General features: G+C 38.7%; 1 protein-coding gene across 19 annotated transcripts in view; it reads left to right on the top strand.

Annotated features, from left to right (window-relative positions):
* Ttn (titin) overlaps positions 1-21,111 on the top strand; it is a 274,910-nt gene that overhangs the window by 60,492 nt on the left and 193,307 nt on the right. For 18 of the 19 annotated variants that reach the window (XM_087196546.1, XM_087196551.1, XM_087196550.1 and 15 more), the window contains exons 45-56: positions 10,849-13,614; positions 14,392-14,670; positions 16,318-16,881; positions 17,398-17,682; positions 17,779-18,057; positions 18,499-18,777; positions 18,875-19,153; positions 19,271-19,558; positions 19,670-19,948; positions 20,040-20,321; positions 20,415-20,693; positions 20,808-21,086. In XM_087196546.1, the coding sequence (XP_087052672.1) occupies positions 10,849-13,614; positions 14,392-14,670; positions 16,318-16,881; positions 17,398-17,682; positions 17,779-18,057; positions 18,499-18,777; positions 18,875-19,153; positions 19,271-19,558; positions 19,670-19,948; positions 20,040-20,321; positions 20,415-20,693; positions 20,808-21,086 (6,138 nt within the window). Of the gene's footprint in view, positions 1-617; positions 7,371-10,848; positions 13,615-14,391; positions 14,671-16,317; positions 16,882-17,397; positions 17,683-17,778; positions 18,058-18,498; positions 18,778-18,874; positions 19,154-19,270; positions 19,559-19,669; positions 19,949-20,039; positions 20,322-20,414; positions 20,694-20,807; positions 21,087-21,111 lie in introns of those variants that run through there. The other variant, XM_087196552.1, reaches the window with a different exon arrangement.

Here is a 21,111-nt window from a genome sequence, read left to right as displayed (position 1 = left end):
ACACTTCATGCACATATATCATTTTAACATTGATATGTTTCTTACACTGGCTTGCAGATAGCTGTCTCATGTGATCCTTACTGCCTGCTTTTCTTTGCATAACATTGCGACTTTATGGCTGTATTAGTTCGAATAAACGCCTTCTCATTGTATTTAGCTAATTATTTATGGTTACAGTTCTTGTATATATTTTTAAATAGTTAATTCTCAAAAATATAATTTAAACTACAATCACAAGGATCAGAAAGGGCGTTTATTCCACTCTCTGCAAGTCAGGTAAGATTTTCCTCTTCGCTATCAAAACAACGGTTTTCCTGCCCTCAAAACAAATATGCACAGGACTATGTTATTTTGAAATGCATTTTTGCTTGTTCAAGAAGAAATTTCAGCAGTTTGAAGAAAAGACCAGACAACGAACGATTTTCGTGTCAGAATCTTTTAAACAGAGCATGGTGTTGCGTTTATTCGAACAAATATGGTGAGTGAATTTTCTTATGGATTTGTGAGAATCTGTAGCATGCACCTCATTTCATTTCGTATTTTGCAATTTAATTTATTTTCAACTTTTCAAATATGATGGAAGATAGTAAAATGCTTTACAATGTATTTTTTTCCAGAATTATTCTCCGAGGAGGAAGCTGAACATTCAGATAGGGATACTCGTGATGCCTTTTCAGATTCTGAAGACATAGACCACAGCTCTATGACTGCTAAAAGATATGCAAGTAGAATATCATCTACAAGTTCCTGGCCCGAATACTTCAAGCCTTCCTTTACTCAAAAACTTATGTTTAAGTATGTTTTAGAGGGTGAACCTGCTCTTTTTACATGTAAATTAATTGCCTGTCCAACTCCAGAAATGACTTGGTTTCATAATAATCGGCCCATCCCAACAGGTCTTCGTCGGGTTATAAAAACTGAAAGTGATTTACATCATCATTCTGCCAGTCTAGAGGTCAAAAGGGTCCAATTCAGAGATTCTGGAAGTTATAGGTTATTGGCAATTAATAGTGAAGGATCTGCTGAGTCGACTGCATCATTGCTTGTTATCCAGAAAGGGCAAGATGAGAAATACTTAGAATTTCTGAAAAGGGCAGAACAGACATGTGAAAACATGGAGGCTTTAGTTGAAAAGAAACAAGATAGGATAAAGGTTGACCTTAGATTAACTGGCTCTCCTTTTAATAAAAAACAAGACATGGAACTAAAGGGAATGATGAGAACTATACACTTTAGTACAGTAAGTGCTGGCAAGAAAGCAGATTATATGAATGATGAAGAATATTTAGAATTTAAACCTGATATAAGAGGGTGCCTTAATGTAGGGGAAATTTTCCTAGATGAGGAAACCAAAATGAAGCTGCAGCGTTTACGGGAGGCTAGAAAAATATTAATGGAGAAAAAGAAATTATCTGCTTTAGATACATCATCTGAAATAAGCTCAAGAACTTGGAGAACTGAAGCTCATGAGACAGATATTCTGTTCTCTAGACAGAAAATAAAGAGCAAATCTAGGTCTGATCTGGCTGAAAACAAGGATAATTTACCTGAGGCCATTATCCAAAATCCATACATCCTTCCAAACCAAATGGATCAAATTGTAGAATCCAGAGAACTTCTCACAAACTTTCAAACTACCGTTGATGAAATTCTCCAGACTGAAATTAGACTGAGCCAAGAGGCATTTGTAGAAGAAAGTCTATCAAAAGATTATTTATGTGATAATGCTCTGGCAAATGAAAATGTCCAAGCAAGGGGACAGTATGAAGAAATTATGAGTAACATCACAGTGAGGGAGTCATCTAAATATATTACTAACATATCTAAGAATGAGGAAATATATGAGACTCCTAAAAAGATGTCTCAAGTGCACATGCCATATGCCAGTGAATCTTTGGATACACTCATAAATATTAAAGAGAGTGAAGAAATAGAAAGTGAAAAAATAAGACAGGGTGACTTGAGACAATTAGAAGACACTGCTTCCACAAAAATTGATGAATTCAAAACTCAACACAAAGAAAAATTGACAAGATTTTTTGACAGTTCTTTCCAAAACCGTCCACAACGTTGCCCACCTTTGTTTCTTCAAGAAATCGAATCTCAAGAAGTTTATGAAGGTGACAGTTGCAAGTTTGTATGTCATTTTCAAGGATATCCTCAACCCATAGTGACGTGGTACAACAATGACATACCAATCCCACATAATCAGGGCTTTAATGTTCATACTTTAAAAAACTATTCAACATTAACTTTTTCTTCTGTTCATCCTCAAAATGAAGGTTCTGTGACCTGTGTGCTGTTTAACCAATATGGAACGGTAAAAACAACAGGTATACTTAGAGTGAGAGCAAAGCAAAGATGTGGCTTCGATCCACATAAAGTCCGAATGCTCCACGACTACACTGATGAGGAAGAGGAGCTGGCTTTGGTGTTTGATCAAGCAGAAGGTCTCCATGCATCTTGGAGTCAAGAGGGTCAAGCAAATCTCCACATGGTAAAAACCAGCCCATCAGGTCTTCCCTCTGCAGGTGCAGAACTGCTTTACTTCCCCGTAGAAATTCAGATAACAGCAGCCACTCCAACCCCAGAACAGGATAAAGAGTTGAGAGAAACATTGCAGCTGGAGTCTGAACCAGTGCCTCAGGATCAAGCTACTCAGTCACCAAAACACAAATTTATATTCTCCTCCGATATTACTAATGAACCACCAAAAATGTTACAAGAAATGCCACAGTATTCCAGGTGTAGAGAAGGGGATTCTATAGTACTTGAATGTTTAATATCTGGTGAGCCTCAGCCAGTTGTATCATGGTTCCAGCATGGAGTCCTTTTAAAGCAGAACCAGAAGTTCCAGTTCGAAGACGTTAATTATAGCTACAAATTATATGTTAATGATGTTAGTTCTCAAGATTCTGGAAAATATAAATGTGTTGCTGAAAACGATTCAGGCATAGTTGAGAGCATTTTAGATCTAACAGTGGAACCTGTCCCGTACAGGAAATACAGTCAACTCAAAAATACTGGTGGGATTTGTGCACGGTTTTCCAAAGATCCACAGGTACAAGTTCAGGGAGACTCTGTAAGGGCATGTTTTTATGACTATCCAGTAGGTCCTTTTACTCCCCAGTCAAGTGTAAATGAATATCCCACAAAGGAATATTTTCAAAGCCTTGAAACAATTGAGCAGGTAGACCAAAAAGAACACATACATCATACAACTTCCAGAGAAGAACTGCCCAAGTTTATGCAGAGTGCTTCTAGATCTACAAACATCAACAAGCCTCTCAGGGCTGAACTTATTTCATCCTCAGGTGAACAAAGAGAGGAACGTGTAAGTGAAAAATTGAATCTGCACCAAGCAGAGGGTTCTGTTTATTCATATTCAGATGATTTCAGTGAAGTTAATATTAGGAAAGAGGTAAGAAATGATTTTGGAAACCTTGGTATATCAGAATGGGAAAATGTGCAAGAACATGCCCAAGGAGACTATTTACTGAGTATCCATTCTAGGAGAACTTCTGACAAAGTTCAAAATACAAAGGACTCATCTATCATTATTTATGAAGAACCCCTTGATGAAGAAAGATACTACCCAGGGAAAAAGGTGAAGCATAGAATCATTGCATTTGAAAAGTTACAGCAGGTAGAAAAAGGAGCTCTAGAAAAAAGACCTACCAAGAAATCATTTGTGACTACTCCTCAAAGGAAGCTTGATGACAAAGACTTTTCATTAAAGCAAAGAGAATCAAGCTCAAGTAATCTAAATGCAAATATGTACCAGGGAGAGAAAATGTCTTCAAACACAGAACCAGATTCATCTAACATTATGATGAATTTGAAACTGCTTTCCTCTCAAACTCATAAAGAATTTGAAGTACAAGAGAGGGAACACCAGACTGAAATAGGTCCTGTAGATCAGTCTGCAGTTTCTGAAAAGACTGAACATGAAACATTTGTTACATTTGACCTAAAGCAGTTTCACTCACAAAATGCAGATGTAAAAGTCCAAGAATTAGATTGTAGTCAACTGGAAGAAACTTACGTGAAAATCCAGCATCCTGTTTTGGAAACAACTGATTCGGAATATGTTATATTTGATTTAAAACAAATGTATTCTCATATAGAAGATGCATCTAAGGAGTTCCAAGAGCAAGAAATGAGACAACAACAGGAAATATGTAATAAAGAAGTTCCTAGCCCTGATACATTACAATCTGGTACTCAGAGTACCTCTCAAAATGTGCAAAATAACATATTTACTAGTCAAGAAATTTTTCCCAGTTTGGAGTTTTCAAACAGAACTCTGGTGGAGAAAAGCAGTATTGATGAAAATACTTTTTACTTAGAAAAAGAAATCCAGCTTGTACAGGAACAAAATATAGCAATGTTAAAACCGGACCATTCCCTTAAATCTTTCTCTGAAGCAGTCCATAATGGATCAGTTGCCCCATTTCCAACAGCGTCCATCAACACAGGAGAAACTGATGTGTCTGAGAAAAACAGTTGTCTAGAAAGTGGAGATGGAAATTTCATCGCACATTTGAAAAAAGCAGTAAGTGAGGAAAAGCTGTTAGAAGTTTGTGGAATGGAAGAAGAATGCACTTTGAAACCAGAGTTGGGATCATGCCAGAGGCAGGGGGCTGGGACACAAGGATATACAGACAGGACCAGGGAAGGTCACCAAGGTGATACTCAAGAAGCAGACTCAGTCCACAGACAGCTGTCCCTGAGTCACTGCTTGCCATTCTTAATGACTGCAGAGCTACAAAATCTACCAGAACAAATAGGTGAAAAAAATGATGCCTCAGGAGAAGGAACATGTTATGAGGACATTCAAGTTCAACATGAAACTTCTTTCTCCAAAGTAGGAGAGGAGATAGAAACTTGTTTTTCTGAAGATCTTAAATTGGATGAAGAAATGGAACCTGAGACCTCTCTAACCCAGTATTTACTTGCTGCTGGAAAACATGAGGTACCTGAAATTAAAGACACCAAACACAAGCCAAAATTTGTCCAGAGTGAATCCATCACTTCAATGGAGGTTGAAGAAGTAACTTTCAACACTGTGTATGAATATTACAACCAAAGACAGGACTTCCGGGGTCGTCCATATTCTCCTGAATCTGATATTTCAATTGATGTAGGAAGTACAAGCAGTGAAGAAATCTCTGAGTTAGATCAGTTTTATACCCCACCATCATCTGTGGAACATTTTGAATCTCCAAAGCCTCCCAATTTATATTTTAATCCTTCAGATACCACTAAGCAATCCTCAGCAAATTCAGGAGGTGAGGCTATTGAAAGAGGAAGTTCACCTTTAGAGGAAGTTGCTGAAAGATACTCTACACCTTCTGAAGGTGAGATAGCAGAAAGATACTCCACACCTCCAGGGGAGGCTCTAGAGAGATTTTCTACACCTCCAGGGGAGGCTCTAGAGAGATTTTCTACACCTCCAGGGGAGGTTCTAGAGAGATTTTCTACACCCCCAGGGGAGGCTCTAGAGAGATTTTCCACACCTCCAGGGGAGGTTCTAGAGAGATTTTCCACACCTCCAGGGGAGGCTCTAGAGAGATTTTCCACACCCCCAGGGGAAGCTCTAGAGAGATTTTCTACACTCCCAGGGGAGAAGATAGAGAAAGATCTTATTCCTACTGAAGGACCAAACCCCACTAGAAATGTAAAAATGTACCCGTCAAAAATAGACAGGGAGGACAGTATACCAACTGAGCATTTCCATACACCTACAGAAGACAGGAGTTCTGCCTATGAAATATGGCGCTCTGATTCATTTGGCACACCCAATGAAGCCATTGAACCAAGAGACAATGAAATACCTCCCTCTTTTATTGAACCTCTGACCAAAAGGAAGATATATGAACACACAACACTAGGCTTCATTGTTGAAGTTGAAGGACTTCCAGTGCCTGGTGTGAAATGGTACAGAAATAAATCTCTGCTCGAGCCAGATGAAAGAATCAAAATGGAAAGGGTGGGTAATGTGTGTTCCTTGGAAATTTCTAACATTCAAAAGCAAGATGGGGGAGAGTACATGTGCCATGCTGTGAACATCATAGGGGAAGCAAAGAGCTTTGCAAAGGTGGACATAATACCCCAAGGAGAGAGAGCAGTGGCACTCCTACCTCCAGTAACACATCAGCATGTCATGGAGTTTGATTTGGAAAACACCACCTCATCGAGGACACCTTCTCCTCAAGAAATTGTCCTGGAAGTTGAATTAAGTGAAAAAGATGTTAAAGAATTTGAGAAACAAGTAAAAATAGTCACAGTTCCCGAATTTACTCCTGACCATAAAAGCATGATTGTGAGTCTCGATGTTCTTCCATTGAATTCAGTAGATCCAAATAGGGATTTAAGGGGGGGAAATGACAGAGATTTAAAGATTGATTTAGAAGTATTTGAAATGCCTCCTCGCTTTGTAACACCTATTTGTGATTTTAAAATTCCAGAAAATTCTGATGCTGTGTTTAAATGTTCAGTCATAGGCATCCCTACTCCTGAAGTGAAGTGGTATAAAGAATATATGTGTATTGAGCCAGATAATGTTAAATATGTGATGAGTGAGGAGAAAGGAAGCCACACCCTTAAAATTCAAAATGTCTGTCCTTCTGATTGTGCAACATACAGATGCAGAGCTGTGAATGGTGCAGGAGAAGCGATTTGTCGGGGCTTCCTCACCATGGGAGGAGATTCAAAAACATTTGCTATGCTAGCAAAGAAAAATAAAGTGACTGTAAGCAGTTTGAAGGAAGAATTAGTCTTAAGGAGCAAATATGCAGACAACTTTTTTGAATTTCAGGTGGTCGAAGGGCCTCCCAGGTTCATCAAAGGCCTTTCCGACTGCCACACACCAGTGGGCACAGCAGCCTATTTCCAGTGTTTAGTTCGTGGCTCTCCAAGACCCACAGTTTCCTGGTACAAAGATGGGCAGCTCGTTCAAGGAGCAAGGTTCAGTGCTGAGGAAAGTGGCATAGGGTTCCACAACCTATTTATAACAAGTTTGGTAAAAAGTGATGAAGGTGAGTACAGGTGTGTAGCTACCAACAACTCAGGAATGGCTGAGAGTCACGCAGCCCTCGCCCTAACCTGAAGTGCAGTGTTTCAGTCCCTCCATAATGATTAGAATTGAAGTGCTTTCATATTTCCCAAAGTACATGGATCTAATAAACTTCTACATATATCCACTCTATTTGAATGCATGACACCAAAGACTCCTGAGGAAGTAATCTATGCAGAAATCTCATCTTTGTAATACATGTAAATATTCTGTTAGCTAAATTGTGGAATCATCACTGTGTCCCTCATGCTGTGTATCATCAAGCACATTAAACATCTCCATGGCTACCTAATTGTTTTTACTTCTACTTTACCCTGTTTCCTCCTCTGGAAGTAATATCAGCTGAATGCGTTCTCTCTTAACATAATAACTATATATGCAAAAGTAGAGTACAAAATCGACGGCCATGTCAGCTGACCATGCAGACAAATTGGCAAGACAAAAAACCTCGTAGGTCATTTTTTGAATTTTAATCTTTTTGCATCCAAACTCACGTTTATTTACTTGGACTTAGAATAGGCAAAACAAACAACAAAAGCTAGATTTTCCCAATCAGTAACTAACTCTGTAATCTGTTTTACATCACAATCTATTTTGCCTTTTTAAAAAATGTTTTTAATATGAGTATCCCTCTTCTAAAGTGTTTTAATTCTCACTGGATTTGATAGGACCAATTGTACTCTGTTTGTGGACAGAGTTCATCTTGATGTTGGCAGAATATTCAAATAATGAGATTTCCATATTTGGAAATATTTTATTTTCTCATTTTTGAGATAATGTTAAATGTGAAGTGCACCATTAATTTAATATTGGCCTGGGATGGGGAGGTATCATATTGCATTTACATGTAGCATTTAAACTGCACTCTAATTTCATAGCCTTTAAAATTAGAAAAAAGAAAATGGGAAACTTTTCGAATGGAGACAATGTAGTAATTTGTATTTTGGATTATATGCAAATAACAAGATAAGCCTTTTCATTCTTACTGAATTTTGACTTTAATTGAAAATTAATAAGAGCTCAAATTTCATCAAGATGGTTCAGAGGGAGTTTTTAGTTTTGTTTTTAAAATTTGTATCTGTAATAAATTTACAAACTCCAAAACATTCTTTCTGTGAACTAATAAGGACCTAAATCCTCTCATTTTGGATTTATTAAAAATAAAGATATTGAATTTTCTTTTTGGAAAGTGAGGAGTTAGACCAAAAGACCTCAGAGGTGAAATTCAACACAAAATTCTATGTTATCCTGCTAGTAACTACTCTTAGTATAATTTAGAACAAATTTTAGGTTTTTAACAGATAATGAGAGAGATAATAGAATATAGCAACAAAATTATGAATCCAATCACCCCTCTTAGATTACTTACCATTACCTTCTGGCTTTGTCATCTGCATTAAGCAACTATAAATACCATGATTGTATTAAACTTAAATTAACTTTAAACATAAAGCATTTCATTTAAATTTAACTTTAAAAGAATTCATCTTTTTGATTATGTTCATTATGTTTCTTTCATCTATTGATTTTTTTATCCCCCTGATGGGAACTCCTTAACAACCATCCAAATGAAAACAATTGGGATAATGTGCAGGAAAAAGCAGAACAATCAGGCTGTTTCTGCCTTTCCCCAGAAAACTTACTTTTAATGTATTTGTTTTGAGTCACCATAATTCATGTAGATATAACACACCACTGTGGAACAAAATCATTTCTGTTTCAACCAGTGAATACACAATATCTTTGATGGTATTTATCATATATCACCTCATAAATCAACAAAATAAAATCAATTCTATAATTTATTAATTTAAGGTTGTGTTCTCTTAGCCACATAATGCATGTTTAAAATTAATTAGAAATTTGAGTCATAACAAACATGACAAGCATACTTTTCCCATAGATTTTATAGCATAGCCATGGTTCAAAAACTGTTTCTGAAAGAAAGGGAAGGAAGAGAGGAAGGAAGGCAGGGAGGGAGGAAGGGAGGGAGGGAGGGAAAACAATGTTTAATATCTTATTGAATTTTTAGGCAGGACTGATAAACATATTTTAGTCACATAAGAAGGGAGGTTTGATTTGATTTTACTCATTAGAATTCTGTTAGTCTCAAATGCTTTGAACTTGAGAATATGCCAAATAACAATGACTGAATAGAGAAAAATAAACCTTGCTGCACTTGGCTTACTTATTAATTGTTGTAGATAATTAAATGGAATTTTTTTATTTTCTGACTCAATAACCCATAACTTAAAGCCCTGAAATATTAATTTCCCTGATGCTGGATAAATAATTCATTGTATTACACATATTTGAATTTAGACATAATTGTTAGCTACTACTGCTTCATGTACTTTTTAACCATACCTTTCATGTTTTTGCACATTTGGATTTATTTTCTTTTTAATGATTAATGCACTATGTTTTGAAGGAAAAAACCTATGAAAATATTTTGATATATCGGGAATCAAAGTATTTTAACTATATTTACATTCCTTCTCTTTAGAGAGATTTTAGGACTTTAAGTGAAGGGAAAGCTAACATAAGTAATGTAGTTATTAAATACAAAGTAAAGTGACCACCCTTAGTGTATGAAATTAACCAATGGTTTCATGGCTTAGCAGTTGCAATAATAAATGAGTATGTATTCTACATGCTACAGACTAACTTTACCAGTATATTTATGGCTAAGAGACATGAGTCCTCTCTGCTAATGTTTATACACTAGAACAGAAAGGAATTAAGGCATATGAATATTTCATATGATGAAAGTGATGTGAAGTAATAACATAATAAAACTACTTTTTTTTTTGGCACCGGGGATCAAACTCGGGACCTTGAGCTTTCGAGGCAGGCGCTGGAACCACTGAGCTAAATCCCCAGCCCAATAAAACTACTTTTTGATAAGGCAGTAGAACTACTAGTAACAGGGTCATTCTACATACCTAATAGATTTAATAAAAAATCTAATTCTTTGTCATCAAATTACATATCTTTAATCATGTCATCCATGATTCTATTTAAAGAGCTCCTATTATTCACTGTGGTGCTTCCTGTTCAATAATGCTGTACAGGTTTTTCTTACACAATAAACTTCAATCAGATGTTTAACATTGGAGTCATTTTCTTTTATTTCTGATTTCTCTATTTTCTTGACTGACATCATGAAAGCTTTTTTGAAGTAACATGGCAACTTGACAGGCAGAAGAAGGCCTGGCTTTTGAGAGAGTAAGTGACAACAGAGATTCCCTTACAAATCCAAATTAAGCATTCCTGTAACCCCTTATTTTTAATAATGGCTTAGATGTAGAGACAGTACCTAAAATATTGGTGTATTCTTTGGAAATAACCAATCTTATTTAACAATGAGGATCATTTTTTAACTAAAGAAAACCCTGTATATAAATAACAATTCTGGATCTTTTTATAAGTTGATTTAAATAATCCTGACTCTTTTATTATAAATCTTTAGTTAGCACTCTTTCAAACTTCAGAAATGGGACTACCTCACAAAATTCATCAGAACATTTTTCAAACTCGTAAACTCTAACAAATGAAATGGATCAAAACTTATGTTTGTATGGAATTTATAAATGTATGCATGAATATAATAAGAGGAAAATTTTAGAAACATTTTTTGATACATTCATCTCAGAATAATCTAATGATTCCAGGAACAATGCAGAACCTCGTTAATTCTTTGACTGATGTTTTGTGTGTGTGTTAAACAAAATTTTATAGTAAAATAATAATCATTTTTCTTCATACAGCGTTTTCTAGTTTTCTCTCTGCTGAGGAAGAACTTCAGTCCTATAGTTCCGACCTACAGTTATCTAATACAAACGAAACACTTGAACTTTTGTCTGAACCTCCAGTTCATTCAAGTGAATTTGATTCCAAAAATGCTGGCAGTGCCCCAATTTTCACCAGAGAGGTGTCAAATGCTGAGATTAGCATGGGGGATGTGGCTAAGCTGTCTGTCACTGCCACTGCCATTCCCAAGCCTAAAATTCAATGGTTCTTTAATGGAGTAATATTAACCCCTTCTGCTGACTACAAATTTGTTTTTGATGGTGACGATCATAGCCTGATCATTCTGTTCACCAAATTGGAGGATGAGGGAGAGTACACATGTATGGCTAGTAATGAATATGGAAAAACAACATGTAGTGCTTATCTAAAGATCCATCCCAAAGGAGAGGGACACAAAGAGACAGAAACAGAAGCAACAGTGGAGACATCTCTGGAAAAGCTTGAAGGGCCTTGTCCTCCTTACTTCCTCAAGGAGTTAAAACCAGTCCGCTGTGCTCCTGGGCTCCCTGCTGTCTTTGAGTACAAGGTGTATGGAGACCCTGCCCCCGCTGTTTTGTGGTTCAAAGAAAACAAGCAGCTTTGCACCAATGTTTATTACACCATCATTGGTAATCCTGATGGCTCTGGGACGTTCATTGTCAATGACCCGCAGGTGAAAGACAGCGGCCTCTATGTCTGCAAAGCTGAGAACGTGTGGGGTGAGTCCACCTGTGCTGCAGAACTGCGTGTGCTTCTGGAGGACCCAGACATGACTGACGCCCCCTGCAGAGCAGAGTCCACATCAGAAGCTCCTGACAACATCCCAGAAATGTTGCTACAGAGCAGTGCAGAAGAGGCATTCAACTCAAAGCAGGAAATCACAGTTTTTATAAAGGACACCATTTTGAAAGCTGCTTTAATTGCAGAAGAAATGCAGCAGATTTCTTATGATCATACTGTTAAAACCAATGGACTGAGCAGTGAAGCTACTTTAGAGGCTGAGCAATTGCGATCCATGGTCATGTTGGAGGAGGACATGCCCATTCCCGCAAGCACCAGAGAACTTCCTCCTAGGGACAGTACTATGCATGTGCAGCCTAGTAAGGAGCCACCTCCCAAATTACAGCTGCAAATTGTCCAGTCCCAGAAAACCCTCGCTAAAGAGGATACACTATTGTTTCAAGAGCCTGAAAAAATCTTCCCAAGTGTTTCCTCCATAGAACAGATTAGCTCAGTAACAGTGGAGCCTCTGACAACCTTAACAGCTGGGCCTGAAAGAAGTTACCCACAGCCTTCAGCAGAACCTCCAGCACATTCGCATCCATCCTTTGTGGCTGAAGAAGTACTTTTACTAAAAGAACAGACTGTGTCTGAAGTGGGCAAAGGGCAAAGAGTGACTCTTCAAAAGCAAGAAGCACAAAGTGCTCTCATCCTGAGCCAGAGTTTAGCTGAGGGGCACCCAGAAAGTTTCCAGGCTCCTGAGATCCTGACCTCTAACATCACCTCTGAGCCCCAGGTCCCTTCAGAACACACATGCACAGAAGATGGCAAAATCCTGATGGAGAGTGTGGATCAGTTAGAAAATGTAGGGCACAATTTTGGGATCAGGATTGAGGAAGGCAAATCCTTAAGATTTCCACTGGCACTCGAGGAAAAGCAAGTCCTGTTCAAGGAAGAACATGCTGATGACACTGCAACACCCACAACCCAGACCACTGAGTATGCAAAAGAGCCCGTGGTGATGAAGGGAGTACAAGAGGTGCAGGGAAGTGACATTCTTTCTAAGGAAAATTTGCTTCCCAGTATTCCAGAAGAGCAAGGATTAAACCTGAAAGCTCAGATACGCAGGGCTTTGCAAGCTGCGGTGGCCAGTGAGCAGCCAGGTCTTTTCTCTGAGTGGTTAAGAAACATTGAAACAGTGGAGGTCAAGGCCATAACCTTTACCCAGGAGCCCAAACGCATCATGTGCACCTACCTTATTACTTCACTGAAGGCTCTAACAGAAGAAGTAACCATTGCTATTGAGGGGATTGATCCTCAAACAGCTAACTTGAAAACTGAACTTAAGGATGCTTTGTGCTGTATTGTGTGTGAGGAAATAAACATCTTAACAGCAGAGGAACCCAGAATGCAGAAAGGAAGCACAATAAATATGCATGAAGAAGTGGATTCTTTTTCAGAGTCACAGAAGGTTGAAGCAATCACTGAACCCCAAGTTAAATCTAAATACCTTGTCTCCATGCAAGAGGTCAGTTGTTCTACTGTGGAGAGTCAGGTTAAAGATACAGATACCACAGCTGCCACTGAGGAGGTTGTGCCAGCTGCCCTCTCTAAACAGGCACAGCATGAGACTCTGAAACCACCAGAGGAAAAAGAGAAACCTTCCGAAAGTGGTGAAAGTGGTACCAAGGAGACTCGTAGAGTAGAAATACAAGAAGTCAAGCATAGCATAATTAAAGAGGATCCTCCTGTTATACACACACCCTTAGTGGACACCGTTTCTGAGGAAGGTGATGTTGTATACCTCACTTCATCCATAACAAATGCTAAAGAAGTGAATTGGCATTTTGAGGGAAAACTGGTGCTTTCAGATCAAAAGTTCAAGTGTTTTCAAGATGAAAATACATATACGCTCATAATCGACACAGTAAATGCAGAAGATCACCAAGGAGAGTATGTTTGTGAGGCTTCCAATGACAACGGAAAAACAACAACTTCAGCAAAACTCACTGTAATAAAAAGAGGTTGGATTTTTAAGGATTAAAGTGATCAAGTTCTAATATCCACTGGATGGAATGATTTAGGTTTTATCACTGAATTTGCATTTCTCTGCCACTTCCAGAATGTTAGAGTACGAATGAAATGACAAACATAATCATGGTTATTAACTCACATTTTCCCTTACTACCTTGTTGAGTAGTATGTTATCCTATCTACAATACTACTTAAAATATGTTTTTTTAAATAAATAAAACATATTTTATATGTTTCACAATAATAATACATATACCTTTCGGTTCATTTTTATATGAGAATACTTGAAAATATGCAATAATATTCTATCAGTGAACAATACCCACTCAGAAATTACCAGTCTCATCCCTAAAAGCAAAATAACCATGATTAGTTGTCTATTTGTATTTTTTTGTTTGTTTGCTATTGTTTCACTTCATAACTTTACTTAGTATACCAATTTTTCACGTTATTTTCGGTGTTTTTAGTAAGCATGGTATATTTAAAGAATATATCATGTTGTTATGCATGTAAGCCAGTAGCATCACATTTTAATAATTTTTTTCACAAGGCACTGCAAAGTAACAATTGAATATGTTAAGAGTTGCTTATTGTCTTTTGCCTTCAATGATCTTTCTCATTTTCCAGTCACTTGTCTTAAACTGCTGCAATCCCTTGCACCAATTTCAATTGTTTTACTTCATTAACAGCAACAAAAGTTAGAAGAAAAGGCAAATGTGGTGTGCCTGATAAGCAGGCATGCTAATGGGCTCTGTTTTCCTTTCTAGCTGCCCCGGTGATCAGGAGGAGAATTGAGCCCCTGGAAGTAGCTCTGGGCCACCTAGCTAAATTCACCTGTGAGATCCATAGTGCTCCCAATGTCCGGTTCCAGTGGTTCAAAGCGGGCAAAGAAATTTATGAGAGTGACAAGTGTTCTATTCGATCTGCAAATTATGTCTCCAGCCTGGAAATCCTGAGAACCCAGGTTGTTGACTGCGGGGAGTACACGTGCAAAGCTTCCAATGAGTATGGCAGTGTCAGCTGTACAGCCACACTAACTGTGACAGGTAAATGCCACACAATGCCATGGATGCAGTCACCTCATTTCATACTATTGCTTATGTTGCTTTCCATACAGGTGCAGAAAGTACTACCAGCTGGAAGCACCAACAGCCAAGATGGTGACAATGGTGGCCAGGGACTGCAGGGCCTGTGTGGGACAAGGAGTCATTATGCACAGTCCTGGTTCTATCTCTAGGCAAAGAAAAAAATAGTAATAAAATACATAATAAAATAGTAATAAAATACATTGAGCCTGGTATGGCCTTTAATAGAAAACATTTTAGGACAGTTTGGTGCTACTAAAAAATAAGTAATGTTTCAATGTATTCAATAAATTTGGAATCAAATAATCAATTAAGAACAGCATTTCAAGTTGAAAAAAGCCAACATATAAGACTAAAAGTAAACAAATCCTAACATAAAACTGGGTTAGTACAGGACCATAAACAAGGATTCTTACCTTAGGCTTTATTTCTAATTTAAAAATAAGGGCAACTTCGCAGATATTCTGTTCTCAGTTCCCTAATTGACACATAAGGTCAAACTTTCAAAGAGTTAACACTCATCAAATACTTGAATTCCATTATTAGCAAAAGGAAATATTTTTTCCTTTGTTTTCTCTTTTCTTTCTCTCTCTCTCTCTTTCTTTCTTTCTTTCTTCTTCTCAAAAGAAAGGGTATGAACTATGGTTTGGGGACTGTGTAGCAGTGCTACCAAGCCTTGCTCTGACTGGGGTTGAGGGTTGTCCCTGGGTCTTTTTCAATAATAGCATCCGGGGGGAAATGGATGCAATGCATCTCTGATATGAAAGAGACAGGCTTCTCCAAAGTTTCATCATCTCTGCAACCCTTTTGCATGCCAGAAAATCTCTGAGATTCTAAGAAACCCAGCCCATAGTGAGCCAGCCAGTAGTTGTCACTCATGTGATCAAAATGTTTCCATTCAACCAAATATGTGGCATTATTCTTAATGACATTTTAGAATATTTCTTTATCCAAATTAGGACAATTCGGTAATGAGACTGAATTAAAGCTTCCAAATAGTAAGAGGAAAGAGAGAAGAGGATGGCTTAAAAAAATTCAAAAGGACAGGTTCCTAAAGGCCTGCTTCAAAATGCAGAATGGAAATGGGAAATTATTCCTATTAAATAGTTTTTGCAAGTTTGAAATGGCCTAGGGGATGCATTCAAAGTTAAGTCATTTAAGGATTTCCTGACATTTAATATGAGGGCTAGAAAGACTTCACAAAACTGCTTCAATTATCTTATCACTTAATACCCCTGCTCTTCAGAAGAATCAAGTACATTTTCTTTATCTTCCATAGGTAGTCCTGTAATTTACAAAGTACCACCAATTTGCTTATCAAATAACTCAAACTATTAATCAGCTACACCCTGGCAATGTTGCTTCATAAAGGAACATTTGTTCTTCCTTAGATAGAGACAATTAAAATGATGTCTTGCTGCTCTGCAAAGAATACCCTCGCTCTTTTCCTTTGACAAATCTTACAGTTTTATTAATGCATTCCCTTATTTCAAATGATGCTTCATGCCCATCTGAAGACATAAATCATCTTTTCTCTGCCTTGGGGTATATCTACAGAAAGAGCTTTGGTGGGGACGACATGTAATGCTAGAAAAATTTCTTTTGCAGAGGCATATCCACCAGCATTTGTCTCCAGACCTAAGTCCCTTACGACTTTCGTGGGTAAGGCAGTCAAGTTCCTCTGCACAGTGTCAGGGACTCCGGTGATCGAAACCATTTGGCAGAAAGACAGTGCTGCCCTGTCACCTTCACCTAACTGCAAGATTTCACAGGCAGAAAACAAACACGGGTTAGAACTCTCAAACCTCACCGTTCAGGACCGAGGCATTTACTCTTGCAAAGCTTCTAACAAGTTCGGAGCAGACACCTGCCAAGCGGAGCTGATCGTCATCGACAAACCACATTTTATTAAACAGTTAGAGCCAGTACAGTCAGCCATCAATAAGAAAGTCCGCCTGGAGTGCCAAGTGGATGAAGACAGGAAAGTCACCATCGCATGGATCAAGGATGGGCAAAAACTGCCCCCAGGGAAAGATTATAAGATCTATTTTGAAGATAAAATAGCATCACTTGAGATTCCACTGGCCAAACTGAAAGATTCTGGAACCTATGTCTGCACAGCTTCCAATGAGGCTGGGGGCAGCTCCTCTTCGGCGACGGTCACCATCAGAGGTAAGAATGCTAGGAATCCATCCATCAGTTCCTGTTCTAGAAGCCTCAGTAGGAAAACTATTGACTACCAATGCCATCTACACTCTTTGTTTTTAAATAATTCCACTCTGTAAATGCCTAGGGCTGGAGTCCTGACATTGTTTTGTTTTGGTTTTTTTCAATTTTCTTCAGAATTCACTGACTTTTGTCCTTTTAAATCATGTCTGCCATTAATAAGGCTTGCTTGAAATTCTTCTAAGCACTTTGTGTCTATGCACTTGTTAACTATCTTCTTTCATAACACTACTCCTTGTGTAGTTATAGTTTGTTTGTTCTTCGTGTGTGTGTGTGTTTTAATCAAGAGACAGGGAAAGTGTTTTGGAATGATGGAACGCTTTTGAACATACTGCTTTCTCAGAAATTCCTTGAATATATTTTCTGCGTGTTGTGTCTCTTTGTTGTATAATTCTGCTTTTGCTTTTGTGGAGTTTATGCTTCAGGTATCTTTTCCTTTTCCTTTTTGTGGACTTCATGTAGAGCCCCCGTCCTTTGTGAAGAAGGTGGATCCCTCTTACTTAATGCTCCCAGGAGAATCTGCACGCCTCCATTGCAAGCTGAAAGGCTCACCTGTGATCCAGGTGACCTGGTTTAAAAATAACAAGGAACTCAGTGAAAGTAACACAGTCCGAATGTCTTTTTTTAATAATTCTGAGGCCGTTCTCGACATTATGGATGTCAAAGTCGAAGACAGCGGGAGTTACTCCTGTGAAGCCATGAATGACGTTGGCAGCGACAGCTGCAGCACCGAAATAGTTATCAAAGGTTTGTTTATTGAGTTACGGGTCCCTTACTTTGCTGACAAAGCTTTCCTTTCGAATTGCTTGTAACACTGATACAATGCTTTCCATGCTTTTGTAGAACCTCCTTCTTTCATCAGAACCCTTGAGCCTGCAGACATAGTGAGAGGAACAAATGCCTTGCTTCAATGTGAAATCGCAGGCACAGGACCCTTTGAAATTAGCTGGTTCAAAGATAAGAAGCAAATTCGAAGTAGTAAGAAATACAGGTTGTTTTCTCAGAAGTCTGTTGTGTCCCTGGAAATCTTTTCTTTCAATAGTGCAGATGTTGGTGAATATGAATGTGTTGTTGCTAATGAAGTCGGGAAGTGTGGCTGCAGTGCAACACACTTATTAAAAGGTTAGTGTGTGAAAAACTGGCCCCTCTCTAATCAGTTATCCAAATAGCTTTCTTAACCCATGGGGGAAAATTGTACATTCTCTTCCTATCCTATCCTTTAAAATTTGTTTTGTCTTGGTTTGACTTGGGGCCTGGGAAACCATGTCAATGACTTTTACCCAATCTTTATCCTGATTCCTGTGCAAATATTTATTAACTGATAACCAAAAGGAATAGCATGATACCATACTTTTTCAAAAGATAAGCATTTATCATCTATGCCTCTGTCTCTTGGATGGAATTGTTAATTCTTCTTGAATTTTTGTTCCTCTTATAATTAACCAACACTGTGAAATAGTAGTATTGGACAAGATAAATGTAATATAGATAAAACCTTTGAATAGAGATGGTGTTGAGGGTGTTTGGGTATTGAGGTTTTGCATGCTCTCTTTCTTTAACTAGAACCACCAACCTTTGTCAAGAAAGTAGATGATTTTACTGCCTTAGCTGGACAAACTGTTACTTTACAAGCTGCGGTGAGAGGTTCAGAACCCATATCTGTCACATGGATGAAAGGACAAGAGGTCATTAGAGAAGATGGAAAAATCAAAATGAGCTTTTCCAATGGTGTGGCAGTCTTAACAATCCCTGATGTTCAGATTAGTTTTGGTGACAAATACGTGTGCCGGGCTGAAAATGAAGCTGGGAGCCAAACATCTGTTGGAGAACTGATAGTGAAAGGTTTGTCTAGGAACATTTTTACTTTACATTACCCTTTCCATTTAAAGTGAAAACCTAATTCACACATAGGAGTCCTAACTATTCAATGCTATTGTAGAACCTGCCAAAATTGTTGAGCGAGCAGAGCTGATCCAGGTGACAGCAGGGGACCCAGCCACGCTCGAGTACACAGTGGCAGGCACCCCGGAACTCAAGCCCAAGTGGTACAAAGATGGGAGACCTTTGGTTGCAAGTAAGAAGTACCGAATAAGTTTTAAAAACAACATTGCCCAGCTCAAATTCTATTCAGCTGAACTACATGACAGTGGCCAGTACACATTTGAGATTTCTAATGAAGTGGGCAGCAGTTCCTGTGAGACGACATTCACTGTGTTGGGTCAGTAGTTTTAGAAAACTATGCCATATATTTCTTTCAAACCCAACAAACAACCCAGCATGAACCACTGAGCTCTCTTCCCTCTTGACCCTTTGTTTCTTCTTATGCCATGAACAGATCGAGATATTGCTCCATTTTTCACCAAACCCTTACGCAACGTGGATAGTGTTGTTAGTGGCACCTGCAGACTGGACTGCAAAATCGCTGGGTCCCTCCCCATGAGGGTGTCCTGGTTTAAGGATGGGAAAGAAATATCCTCTTCTGACAGATACAGAATAGCATTTGTGGAAGGCACAGCCTCCTTGGAGATCAGCAGAGTAGACATGAGTGACGCGGGAAATTTCACCTGTCGAGCCACAAATTCTGTGGGAAGCAAAGACAGCAGCGGAGCCCTGATTGTGCAAGGTTGGCTTGAGACTTCACATGTCATTCATACTGCAGTGTTCAAAATAAGTCTTCTTTCCTTAGATCCCACCTCTTAACCCTTTGAAACTCTTTCTTATACCCCTTCTTCAGAACCACCCAGTTTTGTAACTAAACCGGGATCCAGGGATGTTCTACCCAGCTCAGCAGTCTGCCTGAAGAGCACTTTCCAAGGCTCTACTCCCTTCACCATCAAGTGGTTTAAAGGTGACAAAGAGCTGGTTTCCGGTGGAAGCTGCTACATTACCAAAGAAGCTTCAGAGAGTTCCCTGGAACTCTATGCCGTAAAAACCTCCGATTCAGGCACCTACACATGCAAAATAAGCAATGTCGCTGGAAGCGTGGAGTGCAGTGCAAACTTGTTTGTGAAAGGTTTGCATTTTTTTTCTTGACATCTCTGTGCTACTCTTGTTACATAAGTTCTTTCCTCTTACCTTTCTTAATAACTTCTTTCCTTCCACAGAACCTGCCACATTTATTGAAAAGTTAGAGCCATCACACCTATTAAAGAAGGGAGCTGCCACCCAGCTAGCCTGCAAAGTAACTGGCACTCCTCCAATTAAAATAACATGGTTCGCAAATGATAGAGAAATTAAGGAGAGCAGCAAACACAGAATGTCTTTTGTGGAGTCCACTGCAGTTCTAAGTCTTACAGACGTTGCCGTTGAGGACAGTGGAGAATACATGTGTGAAGCTCAAAATGAGGCTGGCAGTGACCACTGCAGTAGCGTTATAATAGTCAAAGGTTTGTGTCCCTTTTGTCACTGTGTTAACAAAGTTGCGATCCACTGCACAGATCCTTCCTCCATTAACTCAAGTCATTCCTTTTCTACTGTAGAGTCACCCTACTTTACTCAGGAATTTAAACCAATTGAAGTGCTGAAGGAATACGATGTCGTGTTGCTGGCCGAGGTGGCAGGCACGCCTCCATTTGAGATCACTTGGTTTAAAGACAACACAACCTTGAGAAGTGGTAGGAAATATAAAACCTTCATGCAGGATCAGCTGGTTAGCCTGCAGATCCTCAAGTTTGTAGCTACAGATGCTGGTGAATACCAGTGTCGGGTGACCAATGAGGTGGGCAGCAGCACCTGCAGTGCCAAGGTGACTTTAAGAGGTTAGTGTCCGCCAAATTATGGGCTGGCTTTTCTGCAGAGTCGATGCTATAGTTATTTAAAAGCCAGTTTTGCTATAGAGCTGGTATTGATTTGAGAACTCATTCTTCTATTAGAACCTCCTTCCTTTGTAAAGAAGATCGAGAGCACCAGCTCGCTCCGAGGAGGCACAGCTGCCTTCCAGGCCACTCTGAAAGGCTCTTTGCCAATCACAGTGACATGGTTAAAAGACAATGAAGAAATCACTGAAGATGACAATATCAGAATGACCTTTGAAAACAATGTGGCCAGTCTGTACCTCAGTGGCATTGAAGTCAAGCATGATGGGAAATACATCTGTCAAGCCAAAAATGATGCAGGCATACAAAGATGTTCTGCAGTACTCTCAGTAAAAGGTTGGTTCAGAAAGTTGACCTTGGG

The sequence above is a fragment of the Heterocephalus glaber genome, unplaced genomic scaffold, assembly GCF_053883595.1.
Source record: "Heterocephalus glaber isolate CG9 unplaced genomic scaffold, H.glaber_assembly_v1.0 deba00000347, whole genome shotgun sequence".
In the NCBI taxonomy this organism is placed as follows: Eukaryota; Metazoa; Chordata; class Mammalia; order Rodentia; family Bathyergidae; genus Heterocephalus; species Heterocephalus glaber.
This window is presented reverse-complemented; position numbering and strand designations above follow the sequence as displayed.